This window comes from Marmota monax, unplaced genomic scaffold, assembly GCF_021218885.2.
Source record: "Marmota monax isolate L192 unplaced genomic scaffold, Marmota_monax_Labrador192_F-V1.1 WCK01_AAM20220418_F8-fsc00078, whole genome shotgun sequence".
Lineage (NCBI taxonomy): Eukaryota > Metazoa > Chordata > Mammalia > Rodentia > Sciuridae > Marmota > Marmota monax.
Genome location: NW_026694865.1, coordinates 361181 through 386118, shown reverse-complemented (window position 1 = coordinate 386118; position 24938 = coordinate 361181). Strand labels below are relative to the sequence as shown.

At 38.7% G+C, this 24938-nt stretch overlaps 1 protein-coding gene across 2 annotated transcripts in view; it reads left to right on the top strand.

The window, feature by feature from the left end:
- Thsd4 (thrombospondin type 1 domain containing 4) overlaps window positions 1-24938 on the top strand; it is a 628562-nt gene that overhangs the window by 500649 nt on the left and 102975 nt on the right. For both annotated transcript variants that reach the window (XM_046426595.2, XM_046426596.2), the window contains one exon: window positions 5979-6183. In XM_046426595.2, the coding sequence (XP_046282551.1) occupies window positions 5979-6183 (205 nt within the window). The remainder of the gene's footprint in view (window positions 1-5978; window positions 6184-24938) is intronic.

The window sequence follows — 24938 nt, the reverse complement described above, 5'->3', positions numbered from 1 at the left end:
TGTTTCACCTTCTCGTCTGACCTGCCTAACCTTATATTGGCACACAGCTGGGGTTGGCTAGGGAAACATTTGCCAAACAATACTGAGGTCAATTGTACAAGCACAAACACTAGCAGATTCTAATGAGAATAACAATTTGGAAAAGATCCATCTAGTACTTCTCAGGGAGTTTCTGTATATTGTTTAACTATTTCCCTACGTGGAACATTTAGGATGCTTCCAATTTTCCATTATTCATAATACTATGATGCACTCTTTTATAGTTAAGTTGTAGGCATCGTTTCTTATCACTTCTTCTGCATGAATTCCTAGAAGAAGAATTGATTGCATCAAGCAGTCTATATTGCTAAATTGCTTTCCAAGAAGGTGCTATTGATCTACATTCCTAACACTAAATGAGAGAGAGATTTATCATGCAAAGGATTTCTTTCAACAGAAGGTTATGAATAGAAGTTTTGGCCTCCATATGTATTGCTATGAATTATCTCACCATAAATAAAAGTAAATCGGTGTTAACTAAGAGTCCTTTTAATATTCTTCCACACTGTTGTAATGGCATGATTGTTAATGCATGTTGTATTACCTGTTGAGGTCATCTAACCAGCCAGTTGAGGTTACCCTGGCTCATGTGTTTATGGAGAACACACAGAAACATCTGCTTCCCATTAGGGAATCGGACCTCCACTATCTGCCTGGCACCAGCCTGCCTATCATGATGGACAGAGGCCTCCTCCCTGTGAAATTCACCACCAAATATGTCATCCAGATTACTCATTTCCCTCAGGAAATTTCATTTAGGTTAATTTTGGCACACAATTGGGAGTGATTCTTAAGTAATTTCTCCTATGATAGCTTGCAACATGTAAAAATTTCCTACAACTTAGTGCAAAAAAAAAAATCACAGGAAAAACACTAAAGATGTCTGATATTTGCCCAATCCCTTTGCAACAGCAAGAAATGCCTCTTCAGAACTAAAATACATGGTGAGCAAAAAACATCAAATGAGGTAGATCAGGGAACAGCGTTCTCTCTGGCTTTTCTCAGTACTATTGAAACAGGAAGAGCATAAAGTTCTTGCCTTAGTAGTCAACCATGACTTTTTTTCTTTTTTTTTTTTTTATTTTATCTTCAGAATTTTCTCAATTTATCCAAGTGAAAAAGAATTTTTCTGACTGAGAAGTAATAGAAAATGCTATGCAAATAGAGGCAGGCACAGTGATTTCATGATAATGATATTTACTTAAAAGTGGCTATATCCCAGAAAAAATCAGATCTATGAAGATAATGATAACTAAACCCAGAATTCTCTGAGAAGCCACCATACTGAAGCTTTCTGCTCTTCCATGTTTGCCTCATTTGATCCTTCCAACAGTCTGAACAGGTAGATAGTACACCATCCCCAGTCACATTTTTTTAAAAAGTAGAGGCTCAGATAATCTCATTGACTTGCCCAAAGAGACAGCACTTACAAGAGCCAGTACAACAACCTGGGTCTGGAAGACTCTGGTGCCAAACTTTAGTACCTATTGAAGACGCTTTGGTGGTGCCCCTGAAAGAATTTGAAAATAGGTCACCATTAATAAGTCACCTACATCAGAGGCTAGTTGATCAGTCTTCTGAAACACAAACCAAAATTCAGGACAGGTTCAATTTTGAATATTGTGCATGGAAATATCTGGAGTGTGGTGGAACTGTTTTCAGCACCCCAGAGGGAAGTGACCCATAGAGCATCACATGGCAAGTCAGGCACTGGGACAGGACTACACCCAGCCTTCCTGGTTCCTGGCCCATCGTTCTTTCCATCATTTTAAATTGCTTTCCCTGCTAAATGACATCAGCTGCACTTATCAATTACATAGCAGTGTTCTAGAAGAGAACATCAGCTGCTTTAAAGAAAACAACATAGCATATGATCTAGGCATGTGATAATGCCCAAATAAATGCATGTAAAAATTGGAAAAATCCAAATAAGCTCCAATTTTGAGTTAATGGTATAATACTGATGTCAATGGTGTACATCCTTTAGACAATGCCATTAAGTTAAATAAGAAATTAATGTAACAGGAAGATGAGCTAAAATATTTACTCACTTACTATGCATAGAGTATAATATTAAAACAGCCAAAATGGGAGAGATGCATGATGTGGTGGGTCCTTTCCAAGACTAGAAGAGGTGGTGACAGAGTCACTTCTGGGCCAAGCTCTTCCCAGTGCTCATTGAACTTGTTTTCTACACCTAGGTCACTGCCACTATCTGCTCCTTCCACAAAGTTAGAACCCTCAGTGTGACCACTGATTCTCTGACCTCCAGTCTTCACATAATGGCTAAAAGTGTGGACTCTGGTTTGGGACCTGAGTTCAAATCCAGACTCCCCCTTTTCTAGCAGCATGGCCATGGGCAAGGTACCTAACCTCTCTCTTAAGTCTTAGTTCCTTATAGTTTTCAGCCTCTCAAGACTGCTTTTAAGATTAAATTAGAAAGACAGATGTTTAGAGGTCCTTGGAATATATAGTTAAGACCCTGTGAGCATTAGACATGGTGATGTTGAGGGGATGGGGAGGGGAAGAGGAAGGGTCAGGCTCCCTTCCTTCTCTCCTGACCCATGGGTCACCAAAGCCTCTTCACTGTGTTCCCCAAACTTCTCTCAAACCTTCTCCTTCCATCCCCATTCCCCTAATTTAGGCTGAGATATTGCAACTCCTCCCGACTATGTGTACTCAGTGACTCATAAATAACTTTCTAAAGGAGATCTGATCTTCCACCAGCATGGCATAGAGGATGCAGAGAGTGGTTGGTGCCTGATGGCTTGTGATTATCTATGTATCTATCTAATTGCCTATTAGGCTCAAATTCCCCAAGGCAGGATTTGTGTCTGATTCAGGTTGAGAGTCCCCAGATTGCTGGCCTCATGTAGTCACTCAAATAAAATACACTTGTGTGTTTAGATCTTGTCATGGTTGGTCTTTCTGGTCATTCAGCCCAAAGGTAATTTTCTCAGCCAATCCAAATCATGTCCAATTATATCGGATTGAATTCTTCATTTGATCCTTATAACAGCCCTATGTGAAGGGATAATTGTCACATGTGTAATTTGCCGGTGGCCTCAGCTAAAAAATAAAGGTCTTAAAAACATACCATCTTCCCAGTTGTCATTCTAGGGTTGTGCTTTCTGCTTTGTGGAGTGGATGTGAGTATTTTGTAAGTTCATAGTAACTTGGTGTCTCAGAGACCTTGGCAGCCATTAGAACACTCAAAGGGTATTTCCACACTTCAGGGAAGGTTTGCATACCCCTCATCCAACTTCTGTTTTGAGAAGCAAGCTGTGGGTTATCAGAGTCCAGGATGGGACTGAGGAGACAGATTGTCACTATTAAATTTTGGCATCACTTGTGGGGCCACACCTTTTCCTGAAGTCAACTTCCAGGATACAGGGACATTGAGTAGGGAAAGTTACTACAACCCTCTGTCCCCATGTCTAGATTCATCCAGAGTGACCATGAGGTATAGCAGATCTGGTGCAGTGTCCATCAGACTCTGCACAGTATTTGAATGTAATATCTGATTCATAAGGATCAACTAACATTTTGTCTGTGTGTGTGTCTGTGGTTGTCTAAAGTGATGCAAGTTTGTGTGATTTCCTTGTGATGATCCCATTCTAACTGAACTGGGGCCAAGGGTTGATGTGATAATCTGTTTCAGCTTTGGTGACTCTTGTTCATTTGTGAAATATCCTCTACACCCCATTGACAAAAGAGATTCACTCAACTGCCTACTTACCACCACCACCACCACCTCCATTAGGATGGACCCCCTCCACACTGCAGCCAAAGTTATAATCTGTAAACAGGTCTAAGCATGGCCCTCCCTTTCTTCAGACATCCAGTGGTTGGTTCCATAGGATAAGATTCTAATTCTTCACCCTGGCAAACAAGATTCTTAAATTCAGCTGAATTCTTCAGCCTCGTTCCATTCCTCCCAGCATCCCTACCCGTTAGCCTTGTCATTCTGTGAGCTTTCTTTGCTCTTGATTTCTCTGCCTTGCACGCATGACCCATGAGAATGAGCTCAGGCTGGGACATATTGGGCCTAGGGTTAGCAGGAATGAAACAGAAATTGGAAAAGGGAGGAGGGTGAGATGCAATCATACAGTGTAAAAATGAGTGCTGATCAGCTCTCCTGTCACAGTGAGAGCAGACTCCTTAAATAAGTTAGAATCTTGCTTTAGCAGCATGGGTTCTATTTTCCCAAACCCCTATTGGTGGTGCATTTCTTTGTTTCAAAGCAAGGGAGAAACCAAGGCAATGGGGGTATAGAAATCATGCACGGAAGACATTTTCCTTATTTTCATGTTAAAATGTTCATGGGGCAGGGGCAAGAAATATTTGAGGGAGGAGAAATATATAGCAAATATGGCATTTTGAAAGGCTAATTGGGTGTGGATGAACATATTGAGATGATATTCTATTATTGTCAGAAATAATGCTTTACAGAGAGGCTATTTGTGAAGCAAGACCAGTTATTATTGATGGATTGATGTGCACATAGGAATATGGAAGCAATAATGCAGAATACAGTGCCTGCAGAAAGATGTCAATCAAACATGAAATTAGAGGGGCAAGAATGAATGAACCCCTTTTGATTTGACCCTGCCTACAGGATTTGACCTGTAGGACCCACATAAACAGATCCAGTGTTGTTTAACCAAGTCTAAAGTGTGCTGTGGATAGTTTGATGATCACGTTGTCCCTCAGAATGGTCTGATGATCACTCTTAGAATTCAAGAACCAAGACAAACCTGTGAGTCAGCAAACATATGTCTCAAGTTTTAGAATAACATTCTAATTTCAAGCATCTTTCTGTATCCCCACAACTCAGTGAATAATCTTGTAATCCCAATATTTCACCATCGAAACTACAGTCTGCTTACTTCCCATGGAAATGTGACAGAATTCTTTGCTCAGACCATGAGTCCCAATTTGAGGTTTGGGAAACATGATCGAGAGCCTTATGGAATGAGCTCCAGAAATAGAGAAAGATTTTATGAAGATTATTCCATTCTGTTTCAAAATTTGATTTTTTTTAATGCAAAATAAAATTTTCCCAACAGGAACATGGGGGTGGGAGTGGAAAAAGCCAAAAGATCTTAAATGAGTAATGGAAATTCTTTGGGGAGATAATTCAGGAAAGACAGAGTTCCTTTAAATAAGACTAATTGTACAAAGAGCACTCCGTTATTTGGAAGCTTACCATTTTTTTTGTTGGTGTTTCTGGCCTTTTGCTCCAGGAAAAGCACTTTGGGGTAATCAAGCAAAATTCCTGCTGCTTGACTCTCCAGAGTCAGTTATCAGTAAAGATTCAGATCTCAGACTATTTAATTTCCTAAGAAACTGGGTCAGGGAACACGACTTTGGGGTGGGATACTTTGCTATGTACTTGTAGTGTCTATAATTTGGAATAGAAGATTTGGAGGCCAGCCTCAATTTTAAGTGTGGTACTTTAAAAAAAAAAAGGTTCCAAAAAAAATTCTTCATTTGAAATGCACAGCATGGAGCATCCTTGGCCCTCCCATAGTCCAGTAAAGATTTACAGAACAACTTCACTGTCCAACCTGTAAAAAATAGAGTTCTAGCCCCTATCTCTTCTCTATTCTTTTCCCTTGTGTTATTTTTCTCCTGATCACTTACCACCACTAAATGTACTGTTTTATTTACTTCTTTATTGTCTGCGGCTCTCATCCTGCCCTTGGAATGTATATTTCCACAATAGCAAAAAAAAAGACAGTTTTTGCCCAGAGTAGGTGCTCTGTGAATATCTGTTGAGTGACAGCAAGCATGAACTCATTTATCTGCCAGTGCAAGGGCAGTAGGAATGTCAGTTTGAGTCCTGCCAGTAGATCTTCAGTTGTCCCTCTCCCTTCGGTCTTCTGGGTGCTTCTGGTACATGCTACAAGAATCTCTTTTGTCTTACCTCTTTGCAGAGCATTGGCTGTGACGACTACCTAGGCTCCGATAAAGTCATGGACAAATGCGGGGTATGTGGAGGCGATAACACAGGCTGTCAGGTGGTGTCCGGGGTGTTTAAGCATGCCCTTACCAGCCTGGGATACCACCGCGTTGTGGAGATTCCCCAAGGAGCCACAAAAATCAACATCACCGAGATGCACAAGAGCAACAACTACTTGGGTAAGCTTGGTCTTTTTCCAGAGGAAATCATCTGTCGCTGCAGGTTGAAATTTTCCTTCCAGGGTTGTGAGATGGACATGGTGGTATCCGGAGGCCTTGGGACATTTAGAAAGTTCCTCTGGGGAACCCCTAAGTACCACCTGGCCTGCCCCTAAATGAGAAAGAGAGGGAAAATCCTTCTTGCAACTAAATGTAGGACATAGATACATTTAAACCAGCCGTTGTTCCGCCTGAGAGAAACATGATGATGAAGTGGATAACAGACTACATTGACCCTCTGAGATGGGAAGGTCTCTTTATAGAACAAGTAGGTCTGCTGGTCTTCATTCTGTTGGGGAGTGAGGTGGCCAGAGGCAGCTGAAGATTCTGGAGGTCTAAAGCTGATGTCCTTCTTTTCTTTCTTTCGGCTTCACGGGCCATTAGTGGTATGTGTATCTTCCAGACAGCTGTAGAACCCTTAAGCAATCATGTTGAGCAAAATCATCAATATCAGAAGGCTGTTTTTAATCTACTCTCCTGCCAAAGGAGATCTTCATTGATATTTATTTCCGGGTTTCCAGGCCATTTACATTCCAACTGGTACAAACCAGTCATAAGAATTTGATTTTGCTGATTTCCAATTTGTATAAGCATGTACAAATCAGTTAAAGAGATAATATAAGGAAGCCATTTTTAAAGTCATTAAGTGAAGAGCAATATTTTTTATTTTTGATTATTCATTGATTAGAAATTTATCTAACACAAACTATGTGCCAGGCAATATTCTTAAAGCTTTTCGTGTATAAAATCTTGAACCCTCTCAACATCCCTAGGACATAGGATCTCTTCCCAGCCCCATTTTACAGATAAGGAAATACACACAGGTAGGTTACTGTAACTTGTCAAGCTCACACAGCCAGAAAGAGGTGGAGCTGGGATTCGAACCCAAGTAGTCCAGGTAGGGTAGTCTAGAAGATAACACCCAAGAGCGGTTTCAGACCCTCAGTTCCCCTGGTACACTATTGGGCATACAATATTGATTGCATCCATTGAAAGACCATTAATTTTTCAACTTTCAAGTACCAGGATCACCCCAGAAGATAATTCCAGACCCAGGACCTCCACCTTATTCTGCAGCTCTTCCTTCCCCGCCCAGCCAAATGTAGACAAAGCTAACTCCACTTGATTTTATTGGCTGGAGGAGGAAGGATGGCAGATGTGTCTCTGAGACAAACCCAATTAAAGCAGAAAACTGTTATATTTGCTCTGGCAAATCCAGGAGCCACCAAAATGGCAGAATGCCTAGTTTCCCAGTGAGTGGTTCATATGTTATTTTTAATAGCAAGAGAAAAAAAATACTCTTTTCGTTTGTACTTTTTTTTTATGAGATCATATCTCAGTAAACATCCTGCCTCCTAGAACGGAAATTGTCCTTCCTGGGATGATTTGAAGTGTGATTGTATTCAAATGCTCCCACAAACAATGCCGCTTTTGATTAGCTTTGTGTGTGATAGCATATTTTCCCTGGCTGTACTTACTCCTATTCCATAAGCACTTTTCTGGTAGTATACTTGAAGACAAAATAGATATTCTGAGTGACTATCCACTAGGTGCCTGAACGGAAACAGCTCTCGGGGCCTTGGTGTTTCCATCTGGAGTATGGGAATCAGAATCTCAACCTCATTAGCAGTCGTGGGAATCAGTAGGATAACAGATGCTCAACAGAGCCCCTGACACTTGTTAAGCAGTTGGCACTGCCTTTCTTTAGTCTCAGCCCCTGTCAGGACGTCAAAACTTCACGGAATAAAAATTCCCTCTCCCCATAAAAGAGATGAAGAAGAGGAAAAGAGAGAATGGAAGTAACAAGAGGAATGGGAGGGTGATTCAGGAAGTCAGGTTGAACTTTCCATGCCTTTAGACCAGTGGGATGCACAAGAAAGCCATAGTGTCCATGACAGCCGTATAGGATGCCACATGGGCTAGGAGAGAGCGGAAACAGCAGGCGGACTGTAGAGAAAGGAGACTCCGGGGTGACGAATGGAGCTTCCATTCTAACACCATGTCACCCAGGAGGCTCTGTTGAACTTACATCACCTGGATGCACCTGCAAATTGCATTTTCTGTAAAATTTGACTTCATACACAACATTGTCTCATCCATGTGAATAAGTTTATTCTATAGAATAGGCAATCTAAAGGATATTAATTGTTCAAATTTTATATTGTCACTTTTAAAAATTGCACAACTTTTAACAAGTTTTTTCAGTTTCCCTGTTGTTTTCCAGAATTGTCTTTAGTTATTTGTAAAAGCATTCAAACTTTCCTTGTGAACTAGCTGATATTCTTTAGTGACTGAATCCCTAAACTTGATAGCAATAGAAAATAGATTCCCATAAAAACAGTCCGACTTGTATCTTGTATTTTTAGTGCTAGAGATATAGGTATAATCATCTCATTTTTAAAAGATTTCTAAAGTTTTCAACATTTAAATAACTTACCCTACTCATATGGATAATGATAGTGCGCAAGTGCAGATACCATACACCATATTGAAGATACATATATCATATATATATGATACTTTAGTCTCCAAAGCAATTTCAGGTGTATCTTCTGCCTTTTCAAACTGAACATTGTTTACTTTGCTTGATTAAAAAAGAATTTGGAGTTACTAAAGTTACAATTATGGAGTTTGGGTATGAAAACTGAAATTTAAAAATCAAAAACAAAATAGAAGGAGGCATGTACATCAGAGATCTTGGCTTATATGTTAATAGCAATGGCACATTAAACTTTACTTTGAGTTTGGCCAACAAAATCAGACCTGCCAGCCTCAGATTCTGGTCCTTGCCCTGTTATAGGAGGACTGGCCACGCAGAGCTGGGGGAGGTGGTCAGCTCACTATGTCACGATGTTACTGTTTTCTCTGAGCAAATCTGGCATTTAGTGGCATGCACATTTTAGGAGATAGAATGTTTAATCATCTCATTTGAGCTTCAAAATTCTGTGTTTATTTGAATTTGTTTACATCCTCCAAAATTCAGACTGTTTAATGAGTTCTGGATTCTAGAACTCTCTTTTTCTATTATTAAGCTATGAATTCTCCCTCTGTGAATTATTCTCAATCCTGCTATTTGGGGGGGGGGGAAAGTTGAATCTGATTATTTAAATGATTGACAGTTTATATTACTTTTTTCTTCCTTAATAAGATGTTTTAAAATTATTTTAGCTGAACTATCCAAGTTTGACATAGTTCAGTCAGTTCAGTTTACTAATGTCATTATGCAACAGTTAAGAAATCAGACATGAAAGCATACCAAGCAGAAATTGATTATTCAGAACATTACCACCTGCCAACATGTTACATTGTCATAAAGTTGTAGACTTGGAAGGAATTTTTGAAGGTCTGTAAGCTTTTAAAAATAAATTGACAATACATTTACTTTTAAGCCTGTTCTCATAAAATTTTTAAACAATAAAAATGTTCAGCATTTTAAAAGGAAGAAGTATCATGGATCACCTATTATTTTCAAACTTTATTAGGTGAGCAGCTTTCTATATGGGGAAAGATTACAAGGTTTAAATAATGTGGTGTCTTAAGTCTGTTTGATGATTCATCCCAAGAAATTTTTTTTCATGTGTGTTGTTAAATTTTCAAATGATACAGCCAATCTAGAGCAAAAAGATAAAATCCCTCTTGCTGGGAATCCTACACTTGTTCCCTGTCCTCAACTGTAAAGACAAAGGTAAATAGCTACTGTTAGAAGCTCAGTGTGTCTTATCCAGCCCTTGATACAAATGAAAATATATATTTTCTAAAGTTGATATTATTATACCTACTTTTTAAAATTGCTACATTGATATCTTGGGTATCTTTTCATATCAATACATATAAAGCTGATTCATTGTTGTTGTTGTTTTGTTTTGTTTTGTTTTTGAGTGCAGAGTATTCCATATAGAAAATGTAATATAATGTATTTAGGTTCTTCTCTATTGGGGAATGTTTAGATTATCTTCAGTTTTCTAATATTGCGAAAATATTTTAGTTTGGGACTCAAGATGGCAGGCTGAACACATGAGGTTTTCTTCCCCTTCTCCCAAGATTCCATCAAAATAAGACTAAAGGAAAAAAAATATAGAGATATATAACCTATAATCAGCAGGCTGCCCAGAAAGGCGGCATCTATGCACAAATGATTGTAACAAATTTCTGAAATTCAGAAGGTAGATGGACAAAGGTTCATTAACAGGACAGGGCAGTGGCATCACAGGGTCAGTGAGCAGCGGGCATTGTGCTGAGGCGGGACCTGTGGGACAGAGCTTAGGAGCCACTGAGCCTGGGAGGAAGGAGGTAATGTGGAAGGATTCATAAGCTGAAACAATTAAGCCATACCAAACTTTGATTTCTTCTGAAAAAAACTAAAGATGGGACAGGCACACACACACACACACACACAAAATCACACTCTCTCTCTCTCTCTCTCTCTCTCTCTCACACACACACACACACACACACACACACACACACATATTCAGAATGTGGCATTTACCTCCTCATCAAGAGACTGAAGGAAGTAGGGCATGGGTGAGGAGTTAATGCTCCAAGTACAGATGTCAGTATTGGTTCTGGAATTAGAAAAAGGAGCCGTTACGACTGGGACCCCATTTCCTCACTCTCTGGAACTTGGCCTGCTAATAAGGTCTAATAATGGTGGGGGAAGTTCTCAGGCAGCCTTCTCAGGGTTCTTGTCTTACATATCAGTGGATAACTGAAAATAGCATGAATGAACAACTAAGGGTCATTAGACATTTTTTTAAAGCCTATAGAATGAACAAGAAAACCCAAGGTAAATAACTGGAAAAGTTGTTTCTGGAAGAAACAGTGAGTTCTTGGAGAAGAAAAGTTAAAGAAAGGTTCTCTAACACGAAATGCTTCCATAAATATCTTAATACGTATATCCTTTCATACTTACATAAATATTTCTGTAGGATAGATTCCTAGAAGTAGAATTTGCAGGTCAAATGGCATACAAAATTCTGAAAGCTAAAGCAAAATTCCTTTCCAAAGTAGTTGTACCAATTTACATTCCCACCAAAATTATATAAAAGAGCCCTTGCTCCACACCCTTACCAACACTCAACATGAATGTGCTGAGTTTCCAGCTCTGTAAATTCTTTTTTTAAAATTTTTATTATTAGTTGTTCAATCTGTAAATTCTTTCTATTTGCATTTTTCTGATGGACTTTTATCATTCTTTGTACTCCTATGAGCTTGCCATTTTGTTGCTTTCAGAATTTATTTTTTCATATTTTTGTTGGTGCATTATAGTTGAACATAATGGTGGGAGTTGTTACATCCCATACTTGTACATGATATAACAATATAATTTGAGTTTGCCATTTTTAAGTTGTTTGTAGTTTCCTTACTAGTTTTAAGAACTTAGATATGCTATGAGTAATCACTTTCTGCTTATATCTATTGAAAGTATTATAGTCTTTGTCTTGTGTTACTGAAAATGTTTAATCTTTATGTAGTCAAGTCTGTCAATCATTTTTTATGGCTTATAGGTTTTATATTACTTAGGAATACCTACCTACCTCCAACATCATAAAATTATTCTCTAAGTAGTATTCTATTACCTTTATGGTTGTATTTTTGTATTTAAATATATAATGCATCTGGAATCAATTTTTGTGTATGGTGTGAGGTAGAAATCCAAATTTCTTTTTCCAAATAGATAGTTGTCACAACGCCATTTATTAAATTTCTCCTACTAATTTGAAATGCCATCTCTACCACATATTAAATCAAACTATAATTAGATACACTAGTGGACTGTCAGTGTATGCTCATTTGTCTCCTCTGCTTTAGTACTATATTGTTTGCATTATTATAGTTTGTAATATGTCTTATTCTTTTGTAGATCAGTTCTCTGATCCCTCTTTAATTCTCTATCCAAATATTTTTTGTTTTTTAAAACTTTTTTGTTGTTGTAGATGGACACAATACCTTTGTTTTATATGTTTATTTTTATATGGTGCTGAGGATAGAACCCAGTACCTCACACAGGCTAGGCAAGCTCTCTATCACTAAGTCACAACCCCTGCCCAATACGTCATTCTTTTCTGAAAATTTCTCAAAGATTTGTGTCTAAATATACTTTAAAATCATCTTATCAGAATCCATAAAGATTCTGTTGAGATTTTGATTGGGATTGCAGTAAACATATGGATTAATTTGAAATGGGGAATAGTATGTCTCCTATCATGTGTTCTTTAATAAAGTTTCTTCATCTAAACTTTGCATCTGTTTTATTAGGTTTGCTCCTATGGATTTTATAGTTTTTGCTTAATATGGTATACGACATCTTAATTTCCACTATATTTTCAATTAGTCATGTGGGTGTATGTGAAATCAGTTTCTTTTATATATTTATTTTCTATCTGAATGCTCTTCTAGACTCTTTTAATACTTCTTTTAGATTTTTAGTTGTTTGACTAAGAGATTTTAAGTGGCCAATCGTGACATCTATAAATAATAGTATCGTTATCTTCCTCTTATTATTCTGCTTCTACTTTCTTTCTTGCCTTGTTGCGCTTAGAAACTAAGACTCAAAACATCTTTGTAATAATTATCATAATTGACTTCCTTATCTGGTTTCTGACATTGAGAATGCTTCTAACAGATGTTTGCTTAGGTCTCTGATGGATGCCTTTATCAAAGCAAGGAATTTCCTTTCTATTACTAGCTTTTTACGTATTTTTATTGAAAGCTTTTGTTTTCTCCTGAATATCTGATGATTGATCTTTAGTTGTCAGTTGATATGTATGAAATTAATGAATGTTGCTTAGATCAATACACTGAGTTTCCTCCACAGGTACCTTCATCTGTTTTTGCAACAGGCCTTTCCTCCAATGGAGCAGGCTGTGGCAGGTTTCCTCCCAGTGTGCATAGGCAAGGGGCAGACAGGCAAGCAGACGCAAAGCCACCATCTCCTAAAGAGATGTGAGGATTCAATAAGATAACAAACACAAATTGGCCTAGCATGTGGTGGCTAAATAGAAGACAGCCCTTCTGCTATCCTAGTGCGAGAAGCATCCAGGATTATGGCAGCTCAGGTGTAAAAGAGTACACTTTCTTCTCAGACATAAAAGCCACCTGATTCAACTTCATTGCTCTAGTTGAGCGTCCTGGTGGCTTCTGCACCCTGTGTCTGTCTAGGAGGAGTTTCTTCTTCCCACAGAACAAAAAGGAAACAAAAGTAGTTGCTTGTTTGGTGTCTCTCTTGGGCTGACCTTGTTTCAATCAGAAAATGCTCCTCTGGGGTATAACTGTATGGCAAAGTGTTTTCCCTTTCACTTCAGACTGCAGCAGGGCTTTGAGAGGCATTTCTCTGCTCTTGCATCTATCTGCCTCCAGTTCTTGGCCTTTGAAATTGACCTTTGCAGAACTGCCATCAACAGATGGGATTCTCTTTTGAACAAGTTCCTTAACCTTCCTGAGACTCAGTAATCTCATAGGTATGATCAGAAAACAATTATAATTTCATAGAACTTTAATCGTGTAAACACGTAGCCTCTCATAACTTATAGTACCCCTATCTCCCTAGACTCTGGCTTCCTATTGGAATCACAGGAGGTATGATATTTGAGGCATGTTTGAAATATATCAGTACCTGAATGTCACCTGCATATTCATTTGGTGTGGGGCACAGCCTGGGTGTCAGGACGGTTTAATCTCTCAGGTCATTCCAATATTCTTTCAGAGTTGAAGACCATTTCCTTATGTCACTGGGTCTAATCTGGGGGTTATTTTGCACCCCCCATTACATTGAGTAATGGCTGAAGGCAATTTTGATTGTTCGGATAGAGGCCAGGAGTGCTGCTAAACATCCTGCAATGCATAGGACAGCCCCAAACATCAATAGTGCTGAGTCAAGAAACCCTGGCCTATGTGGTCATCTAAGATCACTTTTGGTGCTGAAGCTTTATGTGTACTTATTTCAGAATGGGGTTTAAAAATGATAATAAAACACAAATGGTGTGAATATAGTTTGTATATATTCAAGAGACATGAAAAATTGTGCTCTATATGTGTAATATGAATTGTAATGCATTCTGCTGTCATATATAACAAATTAGAATTTAAAATTATAATAAATATCGAAGGTGCTGTTGGAATGATTAGTTATCTACCATTAAGTTTGTATCCATCCAGTCATTCTGAATTCTTATTTTCCAATCCAAGATCCCTCTTTCAGTTTACTTTCAAGATTTCACTCAATGGATTGGCTGGGACCTCTAGGTTTCTATCTCTCAGCAGCTGGGAAACAGCCCCAGCAACAGAAGCTCCAGCCTCAAATGTTTTCCATAGCCTGCTCTTCTGGCATTTGGAGTCTTTCTTGTTTTCTTAATACATGGCAGAAGAATCAAAGGAAAAAAGGAAAAGCAAAGAAAGTTTTTCTTTAGACTTATAAGACTTTGATCCTATCCCCAGTTTGGCACTTACCATATTTTATTGCACCTTATCTGTTTGTAAGTTTGTGCTTTTCCCAGTAAGGCTGAGCACTCTTTGAAGACAAGCAGGCCAGCCTTGGACATCCCTTCTCTCAAGGACCCACCATAAGCTAGGAAATGTACTGAGTATTGAGGATTTGGAGATAAAGGCAGTGCTAGCTTTCCTGAGGCCCATGCAGGCTGTGTGTGGCCTATCTTCATGGTCTCTGCTAGGACACTCTCAGCCCACTGTGGTCCTGAGACCCCATGCATGTTATTTTGCGCTATACTGTTGGAATCCTGGTTCCACAGCCTCATTTAGTCCTAACAACATTTATACAAGGTGGGAACCAGTGCTGACACTTGTGTCTTATAGGTGAGGACATCAAGCCAACATGAATGAGGGACCTGTGTATAACCAACGGTTTGTGGACAGTGGAGACCGAACTTCACCCAAGTGTAGGCCTTGCTCAAGACCTACATTCTACATGTGTTACCATGGCCTTTAGCAAGGAAAATGAAGCCAGGTGTCCTTGTTCTCCTCCTCCATTTTAGAAGAAAGACACGCCCTGCAAGGCTGTTATAGTCTTCTTGCTTCTACACCCAGCTCTGTCCCTCCCCTCACCATTCCCTCACACTTGATTGAAACCATGGGTCCCACCTTTGGGGCTGACCCACCATAGTTATGTCCTGGTCACCAGACTTTCACTTTCTCAACAGACTTCTTCTAGAACTGCTTCTAAAAGAATATCCGGCTCTTAAAAAAAATAGAACATTTTGGAGAAATGAAAAAAATCCTGTGGTTTCACTATTTCTATTGCATAAAATATATATAAACATAAAATTAACCATTTTAATTATTTTATATGCTAATTCAGTGGCATTAGGTACCTTCTCAATGTTATGCAAATATCAATTTATATATACATTTCCAGACCTTTTATGTCATCCCAAAAGCTGTACCCAGTAAGTAATGACTCCCCATTCCTCCCTCCTCCAAGCCCTGCAACAGCCTCCATTCTGCTTTTCCATGAGTGTGCCTATTCTAGGAACCTCATGCAGGTGGAATCACATACTGGTCCTTTGATTTCTGGCTTACTTTACACAGCATAATGTTTTCAAGATGCAGCCACATTGTGACATATATCAGAGTTGTATCCTTTTTATGTACACACCACATTTTGTTTATCTGTTCATCTGTTGATGGACACTTGGGCTCTTTCTCTCTTTTGGCTGTTGTGAATAATGGTGTTATGAACTTTGTGTCCAACTCCTATTTGAATCCACTGCTTTCAGTTCTCTGGGGCATATACCTAGAAGTAGACTTTCTAGGCCACATGTTAATTCTATATTTAACTTCTTGAGGAGCATCCAAACTTTTTTCCCCAGTTAAATGATGGATGCACCATTTTACCTCCCCCTAGAATTCCACTTTCTCTGCATCCTCCTCAGCACTTCAGATGGGTTCTTGAAAGATTATTTAATCAGGTGACATGGCAAGCGCTAGGGCTCTGCTTTCAGAATCCACGACAAGATAACTGAGATAGGCTTTTTGACCCTCCTGATTACCTGCCACGGGTCACGACAGCCTCAGAAGACAAGGAAAACTGCAAACAACTCAAAGGGATGGTCTGACTTCGGGATGTTCCTCATCAACACTGGCAGACGAGAAAGGTGATCTTGAGAATTTGTTTTTAATTTGGACTCATCTCTGGCCTTTCCTTCAGCACAAGCTTTTATGAATCCTATCCAAAACCCAGGCTTTGCAAAACAAAGATCCCATGCCAAAGAGCCCATGCCCTCTTGCTGTGATTTGGAAAGATGCTATTGTTTGTTTTAGCACTCCTGGACTTAATTTTGCATTACATACTTTCCACCTGGTGTCTGACAGTGCACTTCCCTTTGATTTAGGAGAGCTCTGATGTCCTTACATCTGTTTACAGGGGCTTTCTTTTTCCTTCCACAGTCGCTCTGCCTTGAAAAGCTCTCAGATATACTGGAACAAAGTGAAATCAACTCCCCCACCCCCTCCTGTTCATTGTCACTTCAATGAACAGGAGGGGGTGGGGGAGTTCTGCTTTTTAGTTAGCACCTAGCTCCCCTGGAAGTATAAGACTGTATTTGCCTGTTTGTGCTTGTGTTTGCATTTATTTTGTGGGGAAATGTTAAGCTGTAGGGTTTTATTTAGTTTGTTTTGTTTTTTGCTTTAATTTGTATTGTCTGTCTCAGAAATATGCAAAGTGCCTACACCTGCTTTTCCACACCTAATGGGACACTTTCTTCAAATATAGGAAATAGCCCATTGAGTGGGCTGACTCTTGGATTTTATGGAAGTGATTTGACACCTCCATCCTTACAGAAAAAGTAACACTGTCTTCCAGCCTGCTGCAGGCAGCAGCACCTTCAGAGAGCATTGCATCTGCAGGGCTCTGATCACCCCCAGGGCTCCTACCTGGCTTAAGATAATAGCTCAGAACACATGATCTATGAGTCCAGCGCTGTCTCTAAATCCATCCATTCCCTCACCTGCTTGGAGCATTTAAGCCTTCCCTGTCTGACTCAAAGTCTGGCTTTCTGCAAAGAGTTAAATCATTGATTTCTGACATTAGGGAATTAATACACATTAAGCCAAAAGAAGAGATATCTAAGGTTTAAATGACATTGAGTACCTACATTTGACTACATGAAAGAGAAGAAACATCTGAGGAAAACAGTAGTCTCAAGGATGTCTTTGTGCAGCGGAGACAGCCCACCTGCCTCTCCAAGGCCACTGCTCTCACCTGGCCCTCCCTCACCTTCTTGGACTTAATTTTGCATTACATACTTTCCACCTGGTGTCTGACAGTGCACTTCCCTCAGAAGTGGGAGCTCAAAGATCTGCCTTCAGAGCCCATTCCCTCCCTTCCCCAGGTCTTGCCTTCCCATTCCCTCCCTTCCCCAGGTCTTGCCTTCCCATTCCCTCCCTTCCCCAGGTCTTGCCTTCTGATAGGAAGTGAACACACTTCTCCCTTCTTCTCTTGAGCAGAACTCTAACCGGATTCTGCCTTTATAGCTCTTCTCCCACTGTTTTAGCATCAATAGCTCTAAGAATAATTTTTGGAATCTCCTCATTATACTCTCCCCTTTCTCTAAACCAGACTCTATTCTTTGAATAGAAATCATGTAAGTGTCAGTACAGGAAAGATCCACTCCATCTCTCTGAACTGAGTGAATATTCATGTCCTTCCTTGGAAAATATATTTTCACATAGCTCTACCCATTCAGTTCCCTTGTGGTGTTGCCATCATACCTGTATTTTTTTATGCTTTGGGGACAAAATTTGCCTCCTTGAAAGTCTTTATCTTTTCATTTATTATCTAGTTTTTATGTAATCTGAGTTGGGAACTGATTTGCTTTCTTTAAGTATGACATTGCTCTTTTATTGACATTTATGCAACAGAATTAAACATTTCAATAGACAATTATAAGCACCTACTCTGTGCAATGTATTGCAGAGAGCTGGAGTTGAACAGTACAAGGTCCCTGCCCTGCAAAGTATTTACAGTCCATCTGGGGATCTTTCAATAACATTGGGAAGAGACCTGACCCAACACTAGGCAAGTCAGAAAATGGAGAAATTACTTCTAACAGGGTAATCTGAGAAGCCTCATAGGTGATGTGGCAAACTGGGCTCTCAGCTCAGGAGGTGACAACCTGTTTCTCCAAAGGCCACATAGTAGATACATTGGGCTATTTAGTTCTGTTGCACTACTCTGCTGTGTAATGAGAATGCAGCCATAGATAACATGTGTATGCCTGGGCACGGCCATGTTCCAATAAAACTGAATGTCTAAGAAAGGCCGATGCTCATTGGCCTTCATGCTGTAGTGTCAACTCCCCTTTTAGAGGATAGGCCAGCTTTTATAAGAAAGAAGTAGGAGAAAGACCATTTCTGTCTGAAGCAGTGGCATGAGCCAAGGTAGAGAAGAAGGGGATGTGAGGCATGCTCTAAACCTGGTGTCTTATAAATGAAGTGAGGGTGGCCTTAGCATCTGAGGCTACAGGATGTGGCCAGATGCCAGACTGTGGAATACTTTTCATCCCAAAGTATATCCTTTGGATTAAATCTGATCAGTGGTCAGCCACTGAAGCCATGGGGCTGGAGGAGGCTTGTGATAGGTTTGTGCCTCTGCTACAAAGACAGTTGGGCAGTACTAGGAAAGGTGGGGAAGGGCCAGTAACTGCTACAGAAATGCCAGGTCCATACCAAGAATCTGCATTAGGCAAGTAACGAGTAAGCCAAAATACAGGTGTTATCAGTGAGCTTAGTGATTCCAAATAATAATCTCAACCTTCATTCAAAACAGAGTTTGTGTGCATGCATTTTTAATCAGGAAACATGGGTTAAGCATCTTTTTACAGAAGAATGTAAAACACCAAGTAGAATAATGAACTGCTTTTGGCATCTTGAGATGATCTGGAACAATTAAGAAAAGGAGAGACAGATGATCAACTTCAGGAGTTGAGAGCTTAAGCAATCAGTGCTACTTAAAAAGAGAGTCATGAGAGCAGGATAATAAACAAAGGGAAATCCACACTGCACTTGAGAAAAGCTAAACCCTTTCCTTGTTTCTGAAGCAGCACTTTGGAAACCTGGCCCAGTCCTTCCTTCCTTGTTGGTAAGTTCTGGGGCCAACAGAGCTAATGGGGTCCAGACCTTCACCCCAGGAAGGATCTGATTCTGAGAACAGTTCTCAGCAGGCAGCACAGAACCCACTCTCACCTGCATCGATGCTGTAACCTGCATTCCTCTGTTTTAAACTATGTAGAACAAATCACATATTGGCTAAGTTTCTAGAATTGCTATAAGAAAACTAATATTAACCCTGAAAATCATTTTTAATTAGTTCATCAAAAGAAAAGGATCTAATCAACTGACTTGAGATTTCTTCCAAATGGACTCTATTCTGAGCACTGGGAATAGTGCAGAGTACTGGGCATGACTAAGACAAATGTGGAATTTTAAGAAAAACTAGTGGTTATCAGTATCACTGGCAAAAGGATCTAAAGTACAAAGTCTCAAAATTTCAAGACTAGCAGGCTCATGCTGGTTAAGAGTTCTACGCTCAGCATGCATGTCTGTCTCCATGGCCTTCAGTCAAGTTACTTACTGTCTGAAGCAGTGGCATTTATCCATTTATCATTTTATCTGTAAAATGAATTGGCAACAATAATCATCTCATAGGGTTGTTGGGAAGACTAAATAAGAAAAATGGTAAATACATAGGATAGTGACTGGAAAAAATACTTATTCAATGAGAATCAGATGTTATTATTATAATTTTTATTGTTGCTATTATACAAACTAGTCCAGGATAATGTCTCTATTGATCCAAATATTTGTGCTTTGAGATTTTGTCTGGACAATAAATACCTTTCAAAAACAAACGACTTTTTTTTCCCAAAAAACCATATCAAGCCAATAGTACAATCAAAGTTTTATGGCACATGCATTTATGATTGATGATGAACTAGATCAGAGCTATTTGGATTGTACTCAGTAAGTCTGGCGTCCCCCAATGCAGTTCTTGGAAGGTGGTACCATGATTTTTGTAGGTGCAATCAGTGGTTGATCAATGCATGCATTGAAGGTCTGGGTGAGGAATGAGGGCTTCAGATGTTCTGCTTTCATCACAAATACTGACTTTCTTTTCTGTAATGAGTTGGTCTTTATAATGTTCAGCTGCACCTAGGAAACCCAGAGAACAATGGGATTTCTGCTGTGAGCATGTGGAAGTCATGGGTATGGACCCTTAGTGCTACTCAGAAGGGGACTCCTTGGGACCCCTATAGTCCAGACCCCTCCTGGTAGGAACATGGTTCAGTCCAAGGTATTTATGGACCTACCTAGTTTCTTGAGTAACAATAAATTATTTAAGCTTTTTACCACAGAACTTTATTCCTTCTCTCAAAGCAAAAGTGAAAAAGAAACACCTGTTTAGTGCCAAAGCCTTACATCTGAATAGAGTCATCAGCCAATTCCCTGGAGAACCCCCAACCCTCTGATTGTTTACACCATGATCAGTTTTAGAAAACTTAAATGAATGGAATAATACAATATGAACTATTTTGTATCTAGCGTTTTCTTTTTCTTTTGGCAGAGTGGGGGACTCAACATTTTTAACATCTACCTTAAAGTATAGTATAAGTGAGGATGTAGATTTCCTCCCTATTATTCAGTCAGTTTTCTAAACAGTTTATTGAATAATTCATTTATTTAACACTGGAATGTTTACAATGTGCTAAGTCCTCATACTTAGCCTAGGTCTGTTTCATGGCTATTTGTTCTGTTCTGTTTATCTGCCAAATAATCTCTGTACCACACTGAATATTTTGACTATTGTAGCTGTGAAATGTGTTTAAATATGTTACATGGCAAGGCTCCCTCTTCTTTTTTTCCATATTTTTATTGGTGCATTATGATACTTGTACATAATGGTGGACTTGTTGTTACATTTTCATACACCATATAGCAATATAATTTGGTCATTATCATTCCTGAGTATTTCCCCCTTCCCTTTCCTCCTCCTTCTGTCCTATTGGTAGTTTCATGTGATTGCATGATACTCAATAAACATGAATTGAGCACTTACTGTATGCTGGACTCTGTTCTGAGCACTGGGAATAGCGCAGAGTACAAAGACACCCCTAGGTTCTTCTTCTAGTGGGGGAGACAAAAGGACCAAAAAATCATGTCAAATGGCAAGGAAATTAGGCCAGGAAAGAAGAGAAGGGGCAACTGACTGGAGGAGGGGGAGCTATCTGAGTTAGGTGGTCTGTCTCTCAAAGGAACTGATGCTTGAATTTGAACCTATGGCATGCCAAGAACGCATTAACTCTATAACCAACTTAGAAGGAAGAGATAGAATTAAAACATTCAGTCTAAGAATACAGAATTATTTCCATGCATTCTAATAGTTTATATCTGTCCATAAAGCTTGGACCTTACCCATCAATTTTCTTGTGAAGATTGGTCTTTGGTACTTAATGATATTTTGTGATGATATGATGATAATGATAGGGAAGGAAATCTGATTGTATTTTATCTTCAAAGTTAATCTCACTGTGTTTAAAAAAAAAGCCATAGCTTGCTTACATTTACCTGTCTCTAGACCCTTTGTTGAACTTTTATAAATTGTGAATATTTTGAATTGATGCTCATGGTTTTCTAATAATATATCATATAGAAATAATAACATTGTCTCTTCCTTACCAATAATTATACCTCTGATTTATTTTTTATGATAGAGTTACCAAAACTTCAAAACAGTGATTAGTAGGTAACAGCAGACATCCCAAAACTGTCTTTGATTTTAATGTGAATGCCTCTGTTTTTCACTATCAAGAAAGATAGATGTTTGCTCAATAAATATTTGAAATGAATGTATGACTCCATGCTCAGTATCAGGTTGAAAAAGTCTGTTTCTAATTTTGTAAATGTTTATTTTTTTACCAGGATGAGTTTTAGATGCCATTTTGGCATCTATTTAAATTATTTTCCTAACAGTTTCCTATATTAAATCATCCTGCATTCCTGAAGTATACTCTGCTTGATCTTGCTTGGTGATATTTTTAAACTTTCTCTTGAATTTAGTTTCCTAGTACCTTCCTTAGAATTTTTAAAATCTACATTCATGAGACTTAGCCTCTAGCTTTCATTTTGTGCTGCCTAAAGAATAGGTCAGGATAGACTTCCAATTTTTATATGTTCTGGAAAGATTTACATAATAGTCAGTTTATTTAGATTTTTGATGGAATTCAGAAAAGAAGAAAACATCTGGCCCTAGAATCTTTTTGGAAGAAATTACTTATTGTAACTTTTTAAAAATCTTTCTATGTCTGTTAGTCTATCATGTTTTCCTTGATCATCTCCAGTTAGTTTGGTAATTTTTTAAATCTATCTTTTTCAAGGAGACTTTCCAATGTGGTAGTGTAGAATTACATATAGAATTCACTTATAATTAAAGTGTCCTTGATGTAGTATCTTTTTTAGTGCTAAAATTGTTTATTTGGGTTTATTGGGTTGTTTCTTTATTAAATATTTTATTTTGGAGAACAGATCTTGGGTTTTAATAAATATTTTTTTTAATTCATAAAATCCTGTTTTAAGATTTTTATTTTGGTTTTCTTTTTTCCTCTTTCTTTCTTCCTTTCTTTCTTTTTAAGAAATAAGAGTATTTAAAGCTTTGGGCATATCTCATAAATTCGGTATGCAGCATTTTTATTTTCGCTATATTCTCAGTCATTGATTCTCAAATGTTTTCAGCTCAGGATCCCCTAACACTCTGGGAAATCTTATCCAAGACCCCAAAAAGCTTTGGTTTATATGATTTATATTTATTGATATTGATAATATCTAAAGTTTAGACAATTTTGAAAATTATTGTCTTCTTACAATATAACAATAATAAATTCATTTTATCATATCAATTTTGGGAAAGTATTTACCAAAGCAAAAAAAAAATTGAAAAAAGAGTGGCATCATTTAATAATTTTCCAAATATCTTCTAATATAGAAGATATCTGGATTCTCAGATCTACTTCTGTATTCAATCTATTGTGATATGTTGTCTTGGCTACAGTGTCCGAAGAAAATCTGGTTGCATGTATATAACTGGAAAATATTAACATAGTTTAGCGGGTTTTTTCAGACAATTGTGGATCTTTTCCTTTGATACTATACCAAACTAGAAAAATGGTAGTTTCTTAAATGTTAGTTGTAATGTGGAGTCTGAAACTGTAACAGTTTTGTTGTGTTCTTTACATTCAGGACAGAAGGGGAGGGAAAAGGGCACTATTATGAACATAGGTGTGAGCTCACAGACCCCCTGAAGGGTCTCAGAGACCATATTTCAAGAAACACTGTTCTAACTAAATAGAAGTATGCATGATTTTTTTGAAAATTTTTTACTTTCAAATAATGTTAAGTTTAAAGAAGAGTTGCAGAGATAGTATAGAGAGGTCCCATTGACCTACCCTTCACTCAGCTTCTTCTGATAGGAACTTTTATAAAAATTTTGGTAAAATAGACATAATATAAAATTTCCCATTTTCACCGTTTTAAATGCCCAGTTCCAGGGCAATAAGTATGTTCACATGGTGTGCTGCCATCCACCTACAGAACGTTTTCCATCTTCTTGAACTAAAATGCCCATTATATATAAATTTTTACCTTATAGCCCAAGTTATTTAAGGTATTTACTGATATTTACATGTTTAAAAGGTTATATTTGTGTAGTTAAGATCTGACTTTATTCCTTCCGAGAATGTGATCAGTACAATTGCAAGGACTGGGATCAGCAAGAAAAGTAGGAAAAAGTGTTCCACCTCTGTCTCCTGACAGTGCTGCAGGGTTTATAGTAGACAAAATGGAGGCCACGTTTCTTCCACATGGGAGCACCTTTGTGATGAGTTGGCCAGAGCACAATTCCTTCATCACCTCATCAGTTCATCTTCCTGTTTAAACCATGAAATCAGAACACTGGGGATGTAGAGAGATATGGCATGGCATCTTGCTGTTAGAGTCAGGAAAGAGGAAGAATCCCTGAAGCTGTGAAAGTGAAGTTGTCGTTGGTGGTGGTGGTGTTGGTGGTGGGTGGTGGTGATGGTGGTGTGGTGGCAGTTACACTGGTCTGGGTGGTATAGTCTGTCGTTTCAACCTCTGGGAGGAGAAGGAGCCACAATAGTGTAAGGTGAAGGTTTCTAGGCATGCTGCTCAAGATTTTTCCTGTCAAGGGCCAGATATGGCTCCATGGTCCATATGGTCTCTGTCACAACTACTCAACTTTCCATCTGTAATGCAAAAATCATTGACTGGAGTCCAGGCCAACCATTGACAAAAGCAATCAGCAGGCCCCAAGTGGCCATGGGTGATAGTTTGCCATCCCCTGCCCTAAATGAAGGCCTGGTGTCTCCAAACTGGCTAAGAGTTATAGATAAGTCAGAGTTACTCTTTACTAGTTGGATGGTCACTCTTTACTAGTTGACCATTTTAGCAGGGAATTCCATAGCAGCAGATGAGGAGTAACCAGGACAATGACAGTCATATGTCCTATCTGTTAGCAAGTACCAAAGCTCTGTCTCTCTCCTCTTCCAACATTTAGATAGAAAAAATTTCAGTCAAATCTTAGGCATAAAGCTAAATGGAGACTCTTAACCTTTAAAGAATTAAAACTAAACTACCACCTTCTTACTAGGTGTTCACCTTCTTTATTTGCTTAAGCTGAAGGACTATTTAGTCCA